The sequence below is a fragment of the Canis lupus genome, chromosome 9 (genome assembly GCF_003254725.2).
Source record: "Canis lupus dingo isolate Sandy chromosome 9, ASM325472v2, whole genome shotgun sequence".
Taxonomy (NCBI): Eukaryota; Metazoa; Chordata; class Mammalia; order Carnivora; family Canidae; genus Canis; species Canis lupus.
The window spans coordinates 55,852,728-55,870,385 of record NC_064251.1 but is presented as its reverse complement, the minus strand read 5'-3'; the positions used below and the strand labels follow the sequence as shown (position 1 = coordinate 55,870,385).

The 17,658-nt window shown below is 54.5% G+C and overlaps 1 protein-coding gene and 1 long non-coding RNA gene across 3 annotated transcripts; one reads left to right on the top strand and one right to left on the bottom strand.

Annotated features, from left to right (window-relative positions):
• Nucleotides 1–1,005: 1,005 nt before the first annotated feature.
• Nucleotides 1,006–8,469, bottom strand: LOC112677297 (uncharacterized). Its single transcript, XR_003146954.3, has 2 exons — nucleotides 8,219–8,469; nucleotides 1,006–1,243 (listed from the first exon to the last, which is right to left on the bottom strand). It is a non-coding gene; the product is annotated as an uncharacterized LOC112677297 (long non-coding RNA).
• DOLPP1 (dolichyldiphosphatase 1) lies at nucleotides 8,466–17,645 on the top strand. Of its 2 annotated transcripts, none has more exons than XM_025475422.3 (8): nucleotides 8,466–8,593; nucleotides 12,122–12,222; nucleotides 12,485–12,569; nucleotides 12,664–12,763; nucleotides 12,994–13,092; nucleotides 13,616–13,744; nucleotides 14,182–14,271; nucleotides 16,136–17,645. In XM_025475422.3, exons 1-8 carry the CDS (start codon nucleotides 8,518–8,520, stop codon nucleotides 16,170–16,172), a joined length of 717 nt encoding a protein of 238 aa, XP_025331207.1. In that variant the 5' UTR covers nucleotides 8,466–8,517; the 3' UTR covers nucleotides 16,173–17,645. The 2 variants fall into 2 exon arrangements, with proteins under 2 accessions (XP_025331207.1, XP_025331206.1); XM_025475421.3 differs by having other exon boundaries at nucleotides 12,443–12,569.
• Nucleotides 17,646–17,658: the final 13 nt, after the last annotated feature.

Sequence of the window (17,658 nt, the reverse complement as noted above, 5' to 3'; positions counted from 1 at the left end):
GGGGGGTGAAGTGGGGGAGTGGTCAGCATAGTGCTTAAGGGCACAAATCGGGGGGCAGCCTGGGTGTGGATCCAGCTCTGGCAGCATCTAGGTAAGATCGCTTCTCTCTGGGCCTCAGTGTCCACATCTGTAAGACCCAGGGTTGAGCCAGCTCTGGGGGCGGGGCGCAGACTCAGGTTCAGTCACTGTAGCGGCTCAGCCTGGGAGATCCGGGGCAAAAGGCTGGGGTGGGTAGGAAAGGACCAGATCAAAGCTGGCCACACCTGGAAATGTTTTCACAGTCAGATTTTGGGAGGTTTTTTTGGAAAGGTACTCAAAAAAACCCTTCTTTTGAAAATTGAATTTAAGGGGATCCCCGGGTGACTCAGCGGTTTAGCGCCCGCCTTTGGCCCAGGGCGCGATCCTGGAGTCCCGGGATCGAGTCCCACATCGGTCTCCCGGCATGGAGCCTGCTTCTCCCTCTGCCTGTGTCTCTGCCTCTCTCTCTCTCTCTCTCTCTCTTCTCTCTCTCTCTCTCTGTCTATCATAAATAAATAAATAAATATTTTTAAAAAAAGAAAATTTAATTTAAAAATTTTGTTTTAAAGACTTCATTTATGGCGCAGCTGGGTGGCTCAGCGGTATAGCGCCGCCTTCAGCCCAGGGTGTGATCCTGGAGACCCGGGATCGAGTCTGACGACGGGCTCCCTGCATGGAGCCTGCTTCTCCCCCTGCCTGTGTCTCTGCCTCTCTCTGTGTGTCTTTCATGAATAAATAAATAAAATCTTCCCCCAAAAGTGTATTTATTTGAGAAGGAGCACAAGATGGGGGTCAGAGGGAGAAGCAGACTCCCCGCTGAGCACATGGGGCTCTCCTGGGACGCCGGGATCATGACCTGAGCAGAAAAGGCAGACGTTTAGCCAGCTGAGCCATCCACATGCCCCTGAAAATTTTAAATGTACAGCAAAATTAAAAGGAAAACCCTAGAGAGGACGCCCATCAAACCAACACCTTGAGTCATTAATGTACATTTTGCCAAATTTACTTCTTATAAATATTTCTTAGGTAAAATATCTCAGAGTGTCAGACATGTACTCCCTTCACCCCCAAACACTTGAACAGGCAGATCTTAAAGAAGGTAGCTTTCTGACAGAACCACAACGCCATAATCATGCCGAGGGAAGAATTACTGGTTACTGTAGTATCTGCTTGGAATCTGAAAAACATCTTCTTCTGATCAACTGGAGGTAGCTTTCAGCTCCACCTGAAGAGGACAAATGCTTTTATTCTCTTTTTGATCTTACCTCCAATGCGGGCAGATAAGTTTTCATTCAACAGTTATATTAAGGTACAATTTGTATGCCATAAAGTACACTTGCTTTAACAATATTTTATTTTTATTTTTTTATATTTAAAAACATTTTTCTTAAGTAGGTTCCACATCCCGCATGGACTCCAACACGGGGCTCGAACTCATGACCCCGAGATCAAGACCTGAGCTGAGATCAAGAGTCAGACATTCAACTGCCTGAGCCACCCAGGCACCCCAACTTTGATGATTTTTTTTTAAAGTAAATTTACAGAGGTGGGCAACTGTAAGCACAGTATCATTTTAGAAAGAGTCTCGTCACCCTAGAAAGACCCCATGTGCCCATTCGCAGTAAATTCCCCAGCCCCCAGGGCCTCACCCATTTATTTTCTCTCTCAACCTGCCTTTTCTGGACACCTCCTATAAATGGAATCATAAATATGTGGTCTTTTGTGCTTAGCTTCTTTATGTAGAAAAATATATTTTTAAAGATTTTATTTATTCATGAGAGACACAGAGAGAAGGCAGAGACAGGCAGAGGGAGAAGCAGGCTCCTCAAAGGGAGCCGGATGTGGGACTCAATCCTGGAACTCTGGGATCATGCCCTGAGCCAAAAGCAGATGCTCAACCGCTGAGCCTCCCAGGTACCCCTAGAAAAGTATTTTTGAGATCACATCCATTTTACGGCATGTCTCGGTATTTTATTTTCCAATTGCTGAATTGCATTCTGCAGTGAGTTTTCCGCCTTCTTTTTTGAACACCAGAATGGATTCACTCATTTTGATTTATTTGATAATTTACAGTTGCTTGCAATCATTCTGATACTCAAACGGTCACAAAATTGACCAGCGGGAGGCCCTTTGAGCTGGCTCCTAGGTCTTTTTGACAACCCCCCCACCCCCCCCCCACCCCCGCCCGCCGACCCCGTGGCCCCGGCCCCAATCAGTTTTTGGGCACTTCCTTCCCAGTGTAAGATGTCCCAGGAAGCTCAGAATCCCAGAGGCCAGAGCTGGGAAGGCCGAGGGGAACCCTGGCCCATTCTGTGGCAGATGGTGGACTGTCAGAATCATGGCCCCACAAACCATGCCTCTTGGGATCTGTGTCCTCGTATGGGCCTCGCCCATATCAGCTCTGGGCTTGGCTGCATGAACTGCTTTGGCCAGTGGGACAAGAGTAACGTGATGCAAGCAGAGGCTTGAGCCCCGTAGCTTTGGGACTTCCCTCTTGGAATGTAGCTGCTGCCATGAAGGAAACTGGGGTCCGTGGTTTGGGAGGCCATATGGAGGAGAGCGTGGGCACCCTGACCAACAGCCCCAGCTAACTTTCAGACTTGGAGGAGACTGCTTGGACCATACAGGCCCAGAGTGACCCAGAAGAACTGCCCAGCTAAATTTGCCAATCTTGAGCCATAAAATGGTGATGGTTTTAAGGCACTACATTTTGGCCTGGCTTGTTACACAGCAGTAGCTGATTCCAACCCCCTTGTTGATCAAAGGGGAGATTGCAAGGGGAGGGGTGACCACCTTAGTGTGTGCAGTGAGTCCATGGCAGCCCAGGTCTCTTGAACCCATCCTGACATCCATATCCACACCTTCTGTTCACCTCAGAGTCCTCTGTATTTACATCAGGTCATGATGAGCCTCAGGGCTTCTATTACATGAGATCCATCCTCACACAGCCTGAGGAGGGTTGTGGAGGGTCAGATCTTAAAGTCCTTTCTGGTTCACACCAAGTGCTCAATAAACAGTAGTTTGAATTACAATATAAATAGCTCCTAGCATGTTCCTACAAATGTGACAGAACATTAATTTGTTCACCAAGGATCTATTGTGCACCTGCTGTGTACCAAGCACTGCTCCAGGCACAGCACCAGCAGTGGCAGGTGTGAGAGCTGCCTGTGTAGCTCTTCTCCACTCTGTTCAGGAACATTACAATGGTAGCTTGACAGGGGCCACAGGAGAGAGAATTTCCACCATGGAAATAAAAAAATGCCACCAGCACAAGGGATGAGCCAGACAATTTGTCTTGAGGACTTGACACGATGGTGCTTATAACTCCAGACCCTGGCTTCTAGAATCTTCTGTTCTAGGAGATAGACAATAAATGGCTCTTCTCAGAGGGTTTTTTTTTTTTAAGATTTTATTTATTAATGAGAGGGGCCGAGACATAGGCAGAGGGAGAAGCAGGCTCCCTGTGGGGAGCCTAATGTGGGACTCGATCCCAGGACCCCAGGATCATGACACGAGCCAAAGGGAGATGCTCAACCACTGAGCCACCCAGGCACCCTCTCCCAGAGATTTTGTTATCTTTTGTTTTTAAAATTTTATTATTTATTCATGAGACACACACACACACACACACACACACAGAGGCAGAGACACAGGCAGAGGGAGAAGCAGGCTCCATGCAGGGAGCCTGATGTGGGACTCGATCCCAGGTCTCCAGGATCAGGCCCTGGGCTGAAGGTGGCGCTAAACCGCTGAGCCACCCGGGCTGCCCTCTCCCAGAGAATTTTTTTTTTTAATTTTTTATTTATTTATGATAGTCACAGAGAGAGAGAGAGAGGCAGAGATACAGGCAGAGGGAGAAGCAGGCTCCATGCACTGGGAGCCCGACGTGGGATTCGATCCCGGGTCTCCAGGATCGTGCCCTGGGCCAAAGGCAGGCGCCAAACCGCTGCACCACCCAGGGATCCCCCTCTCCCAGAGAATTTGAAACCAAAATGTCACTTCTAGTTTGAGGCCATTGGTCTTTTTTTTTTTTTTTTTTAATTTTAGTTATCTCTACACCACACGTGGGGCTTGAACTCATGACCCCAAGATCAAGAGTCACATGCTCTACCAACTAAGCCAGCCAGGTGCCTCAAGACAATTTGTGTTTCTAAACTGGCATCTAAAGGGGCAGCCCTGGTGGCTCAGCGGTTTTGCACCGCCTTCAGCCCAGGGCCTGATCCTGGAGACCCGGGATCGAGTCCAACGATGGGCTCCCTGCATGGAGCCTGCTTCTCCCTCTGCCTGTGTCTCTGCCTCTCTCTCTCTCTCTCTCTGTGTATGTGTGTCTCATGAATAAATAAAATCTTAAAAAAAAAATAAACTGGCATCTTCAGGATGCCATAGCCTCTATTGGAATGAGTTCCCTGAGGGTGGCACACCACTGGTCACGTTCACTCTTCAGCCCTGACTCCCCTTCCTGGGCCTGCACTACCTGGGAACTCAGTTTCAAAAGTGAACGAATGAACCACATGTAAAGGGCAGCAGCAGACATGTTTTGAGGAAACAGGCCCAGAGACAGGGAGTTTCCTAAAGGACTCTGAGCACAAACGAGTCCAGGTGAGGGCTGCCCTGTCTGTGAACTCCCCACTGGAGGAAAGGCCACAGTGAGTAAAAGGCCAGCCCTGCCTGGCACAGCTGGGGGCTCTGGAAAAGCCTGGAGCTCAGGACTTATCCCAGGACTCCTTGGGGCAAGTGGGAAGAGGAAGGCAGCAGTTGGGCTCACGGGATGCAGGCTGGCTCAGAACCTGCACCTGCCCATCAGGCAGACTTGGATTTGAATCCTGCCTCTGCCACACACTAGCCCAGTGACCTGGCAAATGGGGGTGGGGGGACAGTCAAGAGCCTCACTGTCCTCAGATATAAACTGAAAGCATTCAGGGCTGCCTTGCAGGGTGTAGTGATTGATGATAGTGCAAGTGACTAAGACTGGAGCACCTCCTAGTTTGCTCAGAGCGATACCAAGGAACTTCTGGTCTACCTCTCAGCTCAGGGAGGAGGCAGATGGCTCCCACAGCCTCCTGGGGGTCTCCTTGCAGCGTGCACATCTGCAGTCCCCAGCCCCTCGTTCACTTGGCAGTTTGGACCTGTCATCTCTGCCACCTCTGGGACCCTGCCATGATTCCAGGCACGTCTCCATCAGAAATGGCCTAACTGGTACACCCAAGGTATGCGCGAGGGTGTTCTGAGCAGCACTGTTCATAACCCCCGAACTCTAGAGACACCCCAAATGTCCATCGAGAGTCGAATGGAAAATAAAGTGCAGGGTGTGATGTGTTCACACCATGGAATGCTGCACAGTGAGAGTGAAAAAATGAGAACAAGGGGCCACAGCATGGATAAATCTCGCAAACCAATGCTTGTGGAAGAAGCTCCATGCAAAAAGTACCTACGGTAGGATTCTGCTTACAGAAAGTATGAAATTCAATGGATGGTGTTAGAAATTGGGATGGTGGTCACCCTGGGGTGACTCAGGGTATGGGGCTCCTGGGCCCCTGGTTCTTGGTCTGAGGGCTGCTTACACAGATGTGTTTAGTTTGTGAAACTTCATCAAATTGTATACATCTGATTTCTGGAATTTCCTATGTGAATGTTATATCTTATTTTATTTTTTTAAGAAGTAAAGCCCTGGGTGCTTAGGTGGCTTGGTCAGTTAAGTGTCTGCCTTTGGCTCAGGTCATGATCCCAGAGTCCTGGAATTGAGCCCCATGTTGGGGCTCAGCAGGGAGCCTGCCTTTCCCTCTCCCTCTGCCCCTCTCCCCTGCTTGTGTTCATTCTCTTTCTCTCTCTCTCTGTCAAATAAATAAATAAATAAATAAATAAATAAATAAAATCTTACCCACCCTTCAGAGCTCTGCTCTGTCCCCACCACTGCTGGTGACCCTCAAAGTTTGGGGTGGATAGGCCTCTGCCAGCCCCCTTCCCCAGCAGCTGTCCCCCTCCTTCTCTCTTGCCCTTTCCACCCAGCCACACACCAGGGTCAGGACACTTGCTTATGCTGTTCCCTTTGCCAGGAAAATGCCAGTCTGGATAACACCCTCTCGTTTGTTTTTTTTTGTTTAAGGTTTTATTTATTTATTCATGAGAGACACAGAGAGGGAGAAGCAGGCTCCATGCAAGGAGCCTGATGTGGGACTCCATCCTGGGACTGCAGGATCACGCCCTGGACTGAAGGTGGCGCTAAACCGCTGAGCCACCCAGGCGTCCCTCACCCTCTCATTTTATAGTTCCTTGTCCCTGTGTCTTCCTCCAGAACACTCTCCCTGGGGTGAGAGGACTCTGGAGTCAGGCCTGGGTTTCAGGGCTCTGCATCGCTAGGCCTATTTGCTCATCAGTAAAATGGTTGCCAACCAAGGAGGGGCAAAGCAGCCCGGGTCAGGATGGCTGCCCTGTGCCAGGGAATTATTCTGGGAAACTCACAGCCAATCCTCACACCTCCTGCTTCTCACAGGCTAATAATGGCAGTGCCTGAGGGAGCTGAGGGCAGGTGACAATGAGATGGGGTCAGCTGATCCAGACAAGTCCAGGCTGGGCTGGGTGGTTGCTGAGTACAGTTGGGAGGGCCTGGGGCCCTCCTGGCTTGCTGGTGGGTTGAGTCACCACCATCTGCACTGCCACCTGTGGCTCCCATGGTTGTGGCAGAGTGAGCCGCTCTGGTCGGTGAAAACTTCTGCTTTATTCTCACTTCTCAAAAGAACTTACGCTGTTTATCAGGTACTTGTGCTAGCACTGGTCTGGGCCAGGCTCAAATATGTAACAGGCCCTGCCTTCATGTTGCCCAGGCTTCTCTGCATGGCTGGACCTACTTGCGTCAGAACCCTCAGAGCACGTAGGAATGCAGACTCCACGGCTCCAACCCAGATCTACTGGATCAAGCTAGGCCACAGTGGGGCCCAGGAACCTGCACTTCTACAAGCTGCTCTTGGTGCTGCATGGGAGACTGCTTATTGGGAGACAGATAAGGAACCAGTAACAGTCCGCTGTAGCCAGTGCAGAGGTAGAAGAGGAGATGCAGGGGATCCCTGGGTGGCTCGGCAGTTTGGCGCCTGCCTTTGGCCCAGGGCGCGATCCTGGAGTCCCGGGATCGAGTCCCACATCGGGCTCCCTGCATGGAGCCTGCTTCTCCCTCTGCCTGTGTCTCTGCCCCCCTCTCTCTCTATGTCTATCATGAATAAATAAATAAATCTTAAAAAGAAAAAGGAAGAAGGAAGAAGGAAGAAGAAGTGGAGGAGGAGGAGGAGATGCAGAGGCACCTGGGTGGCTCAGTGGTTCAGCACCTGCCCTTGCCTCAGGTGGTGATCCCGGGGTTCTGGGAGGGAGTCTCCCATCCAGAGCCTGCTTCTCCCTCTGCCTCTGTCTCTGCCTCTCTCTGCGTCTGTCATGAATAAATAAATAAAGTCTTAAAAAAGAGAAGAAGAAGAGATGCAACTGGGAACCCAGGGGAGGCCTCTCACCTGGCCATGGAAACAGATTCTAGGTGAGAAAAGACACCCGAGCTAGACTTGGCGAGGCCAAGCGGGACAGGAGCGGAGAGGCGTTGCAGGCAGGGCATCTTGGCTGGACTGAGTAATTCAATCTAGCCGCGGGGACAGCGGCGGCAGGAGGCGGGGAGGTGGGTGGGAAGGTGTGGCTGTTTACGCAGGGCCCTGCGGCCACTGGGAGGAATGTTTCCGGGAAACTGAGGTGTAGGTGGCAAACAGGCTTCTCCTTTAAAACACTCCCAAGATGCCCAAAGCAAAATAAACGTGACTGAATCAAAACATCTGAATGAATGAACTGAAGGAAAGAAGGAGGGAGTCTGTCCCAACTTCAGTCAGGCCGCCCTCCACTCCGCAAAGCACTGAGGGCGCCGACTGTCCCCACCCCGCCCCTCCGGGAGTCCCTCCTCCACCCCACACACCTTAACACAAGGGGCGCGGGTCGGTCAACGACCGGTCTTTGGCCGCAGTTTGCTCATAACTAAAGGTGGGTCGGCTCAGACCCGAACGTGCGTTCTGACCGGAGCCCAACTCCCGCCGACCGCGTAGGGCCGGGGGCCCCGCAGAGGCCGCGTCCACTCCGCGCAGGTCCCAGGCAAACCAAAGCTCCCACCAAACTTCAACACGCCCCCCAAGCTAGCGCCGGATTGGCCTGTCCCGCTCACGCCGCGAGCCCGCTTCACCTTGTGACTGGCTGCTCTGGTCTCCGTGGTGCGCTGGAACCCTCCTCCCCTCCGATTGGCCAGGCTCCTACCTGCGCTCGCCCCGGATTGGGCGCCGGCGCGGTCGGCTCGCGTGCTCCGGGGCCCCGCTCTCTGATTCGCCGCTCGGGTCAGCCTCAGGGCCCGCACGCTAAATGGCTGCGCCGCTACCTGGATCGGCCTCCGATTGGGCACGCGGCGCCTCCCCGGCGTGATAGGTCAGGACCACCGCCCCCCTGGCTCCCCATTGGCTACTCGGCGAAGCCCGGTCTCCGGGTAAGATGGCAGCGGACGGACAGTGCTCGCTCCCCGCTTCATGGCGGCCGGTGACCCTCACCCACGTCGAATATCCTACAGGTAAAAGGCGGCCCCGTCTCGGAGGACGCCCTCCTGGGGCTGGCCTGTCAGCCCCGGGCGCTCCGGCCCGCGCCAGCCCGCGGGGGGGGGGCGCCGGGGGGCCGGGGTGGGAACTGTCAAATAGTGAGCCTTGGAGGGGCTCGGCCGGCGCGCGCGCCGCGCAGGCGCAATGGTGCGGCGATGAGCTGGGCGAAATTGTGAGCGGCTCGCTCGCGCACTCTGCGGCTGCGCGGCCGGGCCGCCTCCCGGGTCCGGGAACGCGGGTGGGCTGTAATGGGGCTGGGGTCTGCGTGAGGCGGCAAGGGATGACTGGCCTGGACCCGAGCCCTTCTTCTCTGGGGCCCTGGAGGCCGAGAGGCCAGGCTCCCTCCTAGGCGTGCAGGGAGTGCCTCTTTCCTTCAGACAGCGGCTTTGGGCTGCAAAGAGCTCCCCACTGCTGGGAGTGTGCAAACCGAGGCCGGGCAGCTACTCGTTGTTAGAGTACTTGTGCCACGCCCTGAGCGGGGACCTGCTCCACAACAGAGGGGGCCAGGTCAGGGGACTGGCAGCCCCTAGCATCTGACTTTTGGAGTTTCCCAATCAGACACATCTCTAGAAGTGCAGGTTTTTCCGGCTGAGAGGTCCTTTAGCAACCGTTCTGGAGGCTAGTAGAGTGGTGAGAGCTCGGGCCTTAGGGTCAGAGGTGCCTGGGCTCCAGTTGAGGCTGAGGCCTGGTGCAAGTGACTTCACCTCTCTGTTCCTCAGTTGGTTCATCTCTAAAGTGGGATGATCACAACAGTGCCTTCCTTCTAGTGTTGATGTGAGAAACAGATTACAGGTGGTATGAGAAATGCTGAGTGCGATGCCTGGCACACAGTAAGCATTCAGTATGTAACTGCGGTGAATATTAGCTCACCTTTCAAGGACCATCTCAGGCCCACCTCACCCTCCCAGGGTAGGATGGTTGAGTGTTGGGTGAGCCTGGGGGCCCCTCACTGAGCCCTGGTTGCCCCAGAACGGGCCTGTTCACGCTGCTTTCTGGCACAGAGATGCCAGGGAACTTTGACCCTAGGTGTTCTGGGTTATGCAGGGGGTGGGGCAGCCCTGCCAGGCCTTCACCCTGCCTGCCCGCCTGCCCACCATTTATGCATCATTCGTTCAATGAGCACCTCCTGAGTGCTAGGCCCTGGGCTAGCTCAGGGTTTAGAATGGTGAACAGGCCCGTACATTCCCTGCCTTATGGACTGTAAAAAAAAAACCAAAACAAACAAAAAACCCCACTTTACAGGAGGGAAACCAAGGGCTGAAGAGGGGAAGGGATTGGAACGCCTCAGCATTTTAAGACTTCCTCTCCCTGGCCTCAGAGTAGCTTTGTTTCTCTGAGTGCTCACAAACCAGAAGAAGGAACCTGGCATTTGTGAGCAGCATGACACAGGGTGTGACATGGGGCTCTTTGCAGGGACTGTGAGTACCTGGAGGAGGAGCCTGGGTGAACCTGGGGGCCTTGTTCAAGGTCGAGTCACCTGCTAACTCTTCTGTGGCCCCTTTTGTACCCTCACTACACCAATCCTTGCTTCCTCCCTTCTTTACTCATGTAGCATTGTTTGTTTGTTTGTTTTTAGCATTGTTTTTAAGCCTAGTTGAGTGCCAGGTGTTGGGCTGGGCTTGGGAGATTGAGCAGGGTGTAGGGACCCCGTCCCAGCTCTCCTGGAGCCTGCTGTGTAGAGGGAGAGAAAGATACCGGCCCTATAGCCACATATAATGAGTGCATCATTAGCGATGCCCTGGTTATAGATTCCACCACAGACTGAGAGCTCTGTAATGCTAGGAATATGTCTTTTTTTTTGCCACTGTGGTGGCTACTTAATTTATGTTGCATTAACCCAGACAGCATCTCAGTTGGGGAAGCCTGTGTGTGCAAAGTCCAGAAGTGGGACAGGGCAGGGAGCATTCAGGGAACTAGAGTTCTGTTCCTGGGGACTGGAGCAAAGGTGGGAAGGAAGCAGGGCCAGAACTGTGCAGGACCTGATGAGCTGGCCTGGGGTAGGACTCATCCCAAGGGCAGAGGGAGCCATGGAGGGACTTAGATTAGAGAGTGGAGAGGCCAGAGCCTCTACAGCATCTGCAGGAAGGCCCAAGGGTAGCGCTGGTTATGGGACAGGCCATGGAGATGGCCCAAGGTTTGGGGGCACCAGCTTCTCCCTGTCCTCACAACCCAGTGCTCAGAACATTAGCTGGGCAGCCAAAAGCCCCAGAATCTTAGAGCTGAAAGGGGCCAGGCCATCATGTGGATGAGGAGACTGAGGACTAGGAAAGGGAAAGGTCTCACCCAGTGTCACCTAGCCAGTGGGCCTGGGGCAGCAGTGGCACTTGAACCTAGGTTGCTGGCCCCTTCCCCCATGCAGGTTCTCAGCCAGTCCTACTGTGGGTAGATGTGAGTAAAGCCAGGTATGTGACCATCTCTTCAGCCTGGAATCTGGACTTAGCCCTGCGTGGGCACCTTCCTGCTGCCTGTGTGAGGCCAGGCTGGTGGTGTGGGCCATTTCCCATGCTGAGCTCTCCCAACGTGGAAGCGTCCTGGCTGTCAGGAGCTGAGCTGGCCTTGCCGCATCCAAGCTCCCACAGTTGTAGGACTTGAGTGCTAATAGCCCCTTTTCACTGGCACAGGAGCTGAACCATGAGCCATGCATGCCCTCTGACCCTAGAGCGGCCACGCAGCTGCCCTGTCTCTTAAGGGTGGAGGCAGTCTTTGGACTCAGTGTCAGCCCTGCCCTTAACCAAGAGGGAACGTGTCCTTACTGAAGAGGCTTCAGTGTCCTCAGCTCTCAGAGGGGCTCCTGGTCCCTGCACAGCCTCCTTTCCGGGCCTGTTAGGAGGGTAAAAAGCAGGTAGTAGGTAGCCAATTTCTTGCCAATGAGAGGCTGCCTGTTGGGCAAAGCAGCCTCCCCTCACTTGGTCGCTGTCAGACTCTGTGGTGTCCAGAGACTCCTGGGTTCTGTTGGAGGCCCAGAGCTTGGCTGGGGCAGCCTCAGCACAGCACTGTGCTCCAGAGGCACCCATGTGCCCTGGGATGCCTCCTGGTACAGGGCCTGGCCTCTAAAGTCAGACCAAGCCAGATTCAAATTCCTGCTTTGGCAGGGTGATGGGTTTACTATCTGGACTAGGCCAGAGTAAGCCACTTGGATTTTAGGCCAGACTTCACTTCTTTCTAGCTGTGTGACTTCGGACAAGTCACACAGCCCCTGTGGGACTCAGTTTCTTCATTTACAGAATGAGGCCAGTGAAGGCAGCTTAAAACTTATGATCTATGAAAACAAAAAACAAACAAAAAAACCTTATGATCCATGAATATCAGGGCTCAGCCCATGGCTGAATTGGTATGGTCACCTGTAGACTAAGGCATCCACAGCTGTCTGGTCTGCCCTCTGGGCCTTCCTTTCTGGCTCAGGCCCCACTTGACCTGCTAGGTGCTAGCCCCTCTTCGGATTGCTGTGCTCTGTCCTTATCTTGTTTCCCTGTGCCCCCCCACCACCCCCCTACTCACCCAAGGTGATCTCTCTGGCCACCTCCTTGCCTACCTGAGCCTCAGCCCTGTGTTCGTCATTGTTGGTTTCGTGACCCTCATCATATTCAAGCGGGAGCTACATACGGTGAGTGAATACATCCCTGGCTGTCCCTCCACTGCTCCTCCAATTCCCCCCCACCAGGGAGGGGGCATTGCACCGTTTCATCCTGGATGCTTTCCTTTCCCTGCCCTGTCTCCACCTTTCTTGAAGTTTGTGGTGCTTCCTGGCTGGTTCCGGGGTGTTTACTGGTTGGGCTGGGAAGTTCAGTCAGATGCCACAGTCTTTGGGCGTGGGTGGCAGCCAGCAGGCACACAGAGGCCCGGGTGACAGCACATCTTCCTGGCAGATTTCATTCCTCGGGGGCCTGGCACTGAACGAGGGGGTCAACTGGCTGATCAAACACGTCATCCAGGAGCCACGGCCCTGTGGAGGTAGGTCCTGGGCTGCAGGGTCCAGGGGGTGCCACTGGTCGGGATGTCACTGGGAGGCCTGCATCCTCCCATCTTGCTCTGTTCTCTCTCCTAGGCCCCCACATGGCAGTGGGCACCAAGTACGGAATGCCCTCCAGCCATTCCCAGTTTATGTGGTTCTTCTCCGTCTATTCTTTCCTTTTCCTGTATTTAAGGTGAGCTTCTCCCCTGATCTGGGTGACCCTGACTTGGCCCAGGCTGGCCTCTGCCAGGGACTCACTCTCAGCTCTTTGGACACCCTTGGGGCTTGGCCCCCCTCAGGGGCGGGAGGAGCTGCAGCCAAGGAGAAGTTGCCCAGGCAGCATTTGGATGGGACCAGGGGCTGCTTGGGAGGCCTGGGCTCCAGGCTGTGGGCTGAGGCCGTCTGACAGGCCTGTTTTCCCAGAATGCACCAAACAAACAACGCCAGGTTCCTGGACTTGCTGTGGAGGCACGTGCTCTCCCTGGGTCTCCTCACCGCGGCCTTTCTAGTCTCCTATAGCAGGTATGGAGGGAGGGAGAGCCCCTACCCCCACCCTGCCCATGGGGTCTTGCTGGATTTGTGGTCCCTGTTTGGACCTCTGTATGGACCCGAGTCCCAGAGCGTATAGAGCAGAGCTGGGAAGGGGGTCCTAGGCCTCTCATGTTAAAGGGCTAGAGGTCCGCTCCCCCTTCCAGCCTGGTCCTTGCTCTCTCCTCCTGGCCAAGCCCAAGGTTCTGGGGACACCTGCACACATCAGCCATCTGTTCCCAGTGTCCTGGAGGAGCTTCTTGCAGACAGACTCAGCTGAAGGCTGGACAGAAGGGAGGCAAATCCCAGCCGAACCATCCTTTCACTTCTGTGTTTGGAAGGAGCAGCTCCTTCTGGAAGTAGATCGGAGGCTATGTGTTCACAGGAATTTGTCCTCTCTGCATGTGTTTCCCCATGTGCACCCACAGGTCCCTGGGAAGCCAGTGCTTGGGCACAGGGGGATCGTGCAGGCCTGTGCCCACTGGGTCTCATGAACCTTCCTCTATCCTTGGCCCAGGGTCTACCTGCTGTACCACACCTGGAGCCAGGTGCTCTATGGGGGCATTGCTGGGAGCCTCATGGCCGTCGCCTGGTTCGCCTTCACCCAGGAGGTCCTCACCCCGCTGTTCCCTAGGATAGCAGCCTGGTAACCGCCTCCTGGCCCTGTGGCTGCCCCACCCACCTCTGCCCCCAGCCTCCAGCTTCCTGGGAGGGCACTGGTGTCCCAGCCTCCAGCGGGCATGAGCTGAAGGCCCTGCTTGCTCGGCGTCCTCCTCCCCCAGGGGTTTCTTCAGGCCCAGAAGCCAAGGGGCCAGCCTCTCCACACCTAGGCTTTCAGGGACTTAGGAAGCAGCCTATGGCCTGCTGAGCTGTACGTACCATGGGGCAGCGCCCCTGCCTGGGTGTTGCACAGGTGACATGTCTGGGTTTCTCAGTGGCTCCTGGGTCACAAGCCAGGCAAAGGCTCTCTGAACAATGGGGGGAGGGTGCATTGCCAGCCCTGGGCACTGGTGGGGGAATCTGGCTTGGTGACAGGCTCATGCCCTGATGTGGTCCTGGCTTTCCGGATGTCTGTTTCTTCAGGCCTATCTCTGAGTTCTTCCTAATCCGAGACACGAGCCTCATTCCCAACGTACTCTGGTTTGAGTACACAGTAACCCGGGCAGAAGCCAGGTGAGTTAGGGGCCAGGAGACACTGGGGCCTGGCTCAGTGAGGGAGAACCCCACGGTGGCCACTGTACCCCTTTTTGGAGGGCTCCCCAATAGCCAGCCACTTGCCTAAGCATTTTTCTTGTACTACCTCATTGAACCTTCCCTGGGCCCCATTTTACAGTTGAGAAACAAGGTCAGAGAAGAGAGGAGGAATCACTTGACTGGGACTTGCCAATGGTGGATGTGGGAGCCGGGTAGGGAACCTGGCTGTCTGGCCCAGAGCTGTGTTTTAGCTCCTGTGGCCCAACACCAGAAAGCTGGGCAGCCGAGATTCTCAGGGTGTCTGTATGTGGACCCCCCTTGGGGTTGTTTAGTCCAGATGCTTTCCTACAGATGGGAAAACTGAGGCACAGGGAGTTGGGGCTGCCCAGGGATGCAGAGCAAGTCGGGACAAAGCTGAGCTTTGGAGCCTTCTGACTCAGCTCTCCCTCTCTCCTCACCCCAAATCCTGGGTGCAGTGCCAACTGGGCTGGGGAAGACCAGCTTTCTCCCCAGGTTCTGAGGCGGAGCTGAGTTGAGGTCAGGCTCCAGAGCAAGCCTGGGAGGTTTCCTGACATGCTGATGAGAAGAATGCTGGGGCCAGGTGTCGCAGCATCGGGGAAATGTGTCTGCATCATGGTCCAAATTATCCTAACGAGCTTACGAGTAAAGCCCTGGATCCGTGAGGAAAGGGGATTTGAAGAGGTTAGGGCAGGCAATCCCATTACTGAAGGAAGGGCCCCAGCTGGCCCAGGCGCCCTGCCCCACCTGGCCCCACCTGGCTGGCCACCACTTGCCTTCATCTACCAAAATTTCCACATGCAGGTGCTCTGTGCCAGGCTGCACACTTGCGGGTAGCACAGAGAAAGACGGTCATGGCAGGCAGGGGAGACATGAGGAATGAAGCACCTGTCTGTGTGATCAGTGTCCTGGGCCTGAGAGCTTGTGACAGGATCCTGATGGGGGCAGGGGGTGGTGGTTGTGCTAGCTGCCCTGTGGGCGGTAGACCTGAGCCTGGAGAAAGAGTGGGTCTGTTGAGGTTGGGTTGGGCAGGGAGAGAGCTCTCCACAGAGAGAACAGCACCCACAAAGCATCTAAGACAGGACAGAGGTTGGTGAGTCCACCAGACAGACAGAAGCTACTATGATTGGAGCCCAGGGAACAAGGGGACAGAGCAGGGGATGAGGCAGAGGCCACATCCCGTGGGACCTGTGGGCTTAGTTTTCTACATGTTAAATGGGACTCTAGACAAGTCCATTCATTCTTCTTTCTGAACCTTAGCCAGCCCCTCTAGAAAATGGGGGAGATTATACCTGCTTGCCTCAGGTTTCTGGGCCCATCGAGGATATAGCCATACCCCCAACCAGATACTCAGATCCTCTGTATAACCTCCGTCAGCAGTTCTGGCTTTGCGTGCATACCTCCAGGTGGAGAACTGTCCTGTCCGTTGTCGCATTAATGATAACAGAACCCTGCTCATGCTGGGCAGGTAATCCCCATAATCTGTAATCCCCATAATTAGCTGGATTCCAACTGGGTCCCTCTGGTCTCAGGTCTCTCATCCTGGGCCCTCCTCTGCCCCAGTCTCATGGCTGTATTCCTGAACTCCAGGACTGAGACGTGGTGGGTTACAGGCCCAGGTGGAGACCTTGATCCTCTCTGGGTCTCAAATCCCAGGTCCCAGGGCAGGGAGCTCTGGTTGGCCCCATTTGAGTCAATCACTGGGGCTACTGGGGTAGGCAGTCACCCATTTTGATGGCACTGTGGCTAGGGCAGGCACAGCTGAGTGCCTGGATCACTGCATTCCAGGAGTTCCTCATTTGACACCCCCTCCCCCACTTTGTAGGAACAGACAGCGTAAGCTGGGGACGAAATTGCAGTGACTGATGAGTCCAGACCTGGCCTGCGTGATGCCTTGCAGGATGGACAGAATGACAGTCAGAGGGACGAAGCAGAGACCTCTACAGACCCAAGTCACCAAGTGGAGCCTTTTTTTTCTTATTTTAATTTTAACGAACAAGGTGGACCAAAGGGCCGAGCCAGCCCCTCAGCCCAGGACCCTGGAGGGCCTGCTGCCAGGGGGCTACACGGCCAGAGACCCTCGCTGTGCTGCTGCCCACCCCTAGCTGGGCGGAAAGTGCCCTTGGCGTAGGCACCGGGGCGTGGTGTAGAGGAGGAGGGCTCACACCTCTGGTCACAGGGCCAGGAAATCCAGGTGGCGTGAAAAATACACACTATTTATTTTTTGATTTTGTCAAGGCGGACGGGCTTTTGGAGATGGGGCCAGGAGGGCCTGCCTGCTCGGCCGCGGTTGCCCTACGTACAGAGGAGGGGCCAAGGTCAGCTTCCCGGGCCCTTTGCCCTGGCCCAGGGGACAGACCGCCTTTCCCTGGGCTAGAGAGGTGGCCTGGGGGCCCAGGAGGAGGGGAGCGCCCCCACGCCCTCCCGGCCACCAATGCCATTCCAGAACCTTGTTCAGTGTTTCCTTGTCTGGGGGGGCAGAGCCCCGAGAGTGCGCATCTGGCGGCTGCTATCATTGTGCTCTACCCCGAATCGACCCTGCACCACAAGGGCTTTCTCTGGTCCCCTGTCCCCAAGACAATGGTCCCCTTCTGACAAAAGAGCCTGCACATGTGGGTGAGCAAACCCAGGCTGTTTACAGCTCTTTTTTTGTCCTGCCATCCAGTAGCAGTTAGCTGTCAACTCCACCCAAAGTGCAGAGGAACCAGGAGCCAGTGAGGGGAGCAGAGCTGTGGGTACCTAATGTCTCTGCCCTCCCCTCCCTCCCTCCCTTCTTCTTCTCTCCCCAACCCCTCCTCTTCTTTCCCCTCTCTCTGAACACTCCCTTGTCCTCTCGACACCCTCCCAGAGCCTGGGCACTTGCTGAGGCATCCTTAAGCCTGTGTCCGGGGTATGGGTGCACAGATCCCCACTGTCCAGTGTGGAGGGCGGCTACTCCTGAAGGAACCCAATCTCTTAAGTCACTCTCAAATGGAGTAAGAGATGCTTCCAGACTCCTTGGAAGTTTCTAGAACTGAACCAGGCTGCTTGGGACCTGTATTCCCTCCCCCCTCAACCCTTTTTCTTTGTGGAGGTTCCTAATCTGCTGCTGAAGCACAATATTTTGGTGCTTTCTTTTCTCATTTGTTAAAGACAGTCTCCAAAAGCCATTCCAGATGCCAGGACCAGGGGCCTATTTCTGGGGAAGGTTGGTCAGTCCCTACATTTTCCTCCCCTTCCTTTCTTATTTTTATTTTGTACTTTTTGCCTGAGACAAGCCAAGTGTGAGGTGGTTTGATTTAAGAAAAATCAATGAAATTGTTTACTATTGTTTTAAAATAAAATCTTGAACTCTGGCAGCTTGAGCAC

Bases quoted from the DNA above. Each gene is read 5' to 3' on its own strand.
- DOLPP1 (XM_025475421.3), top strand. From the start codon at position 8,518: ATGGCAGCGGACGGACAGTGCTCGCTCCCCGCTTCATGGCGGCCGGTG. The intron at 12,223-12,442 runs GTGAGTGAATAC...GGTGGCAGCCAG, and splicing joins TCAAGCGGGAGCTACATACG to CAGGCACACAGAGGCCCGGG. The intron at 12,570-12,663 runs GTAGGTCCTGGG...TCTCTCTCCTAG, and splicing joins GGAGCCACGGCCCTGTGGAG to GCCCCCACATGGCAGTGGGC.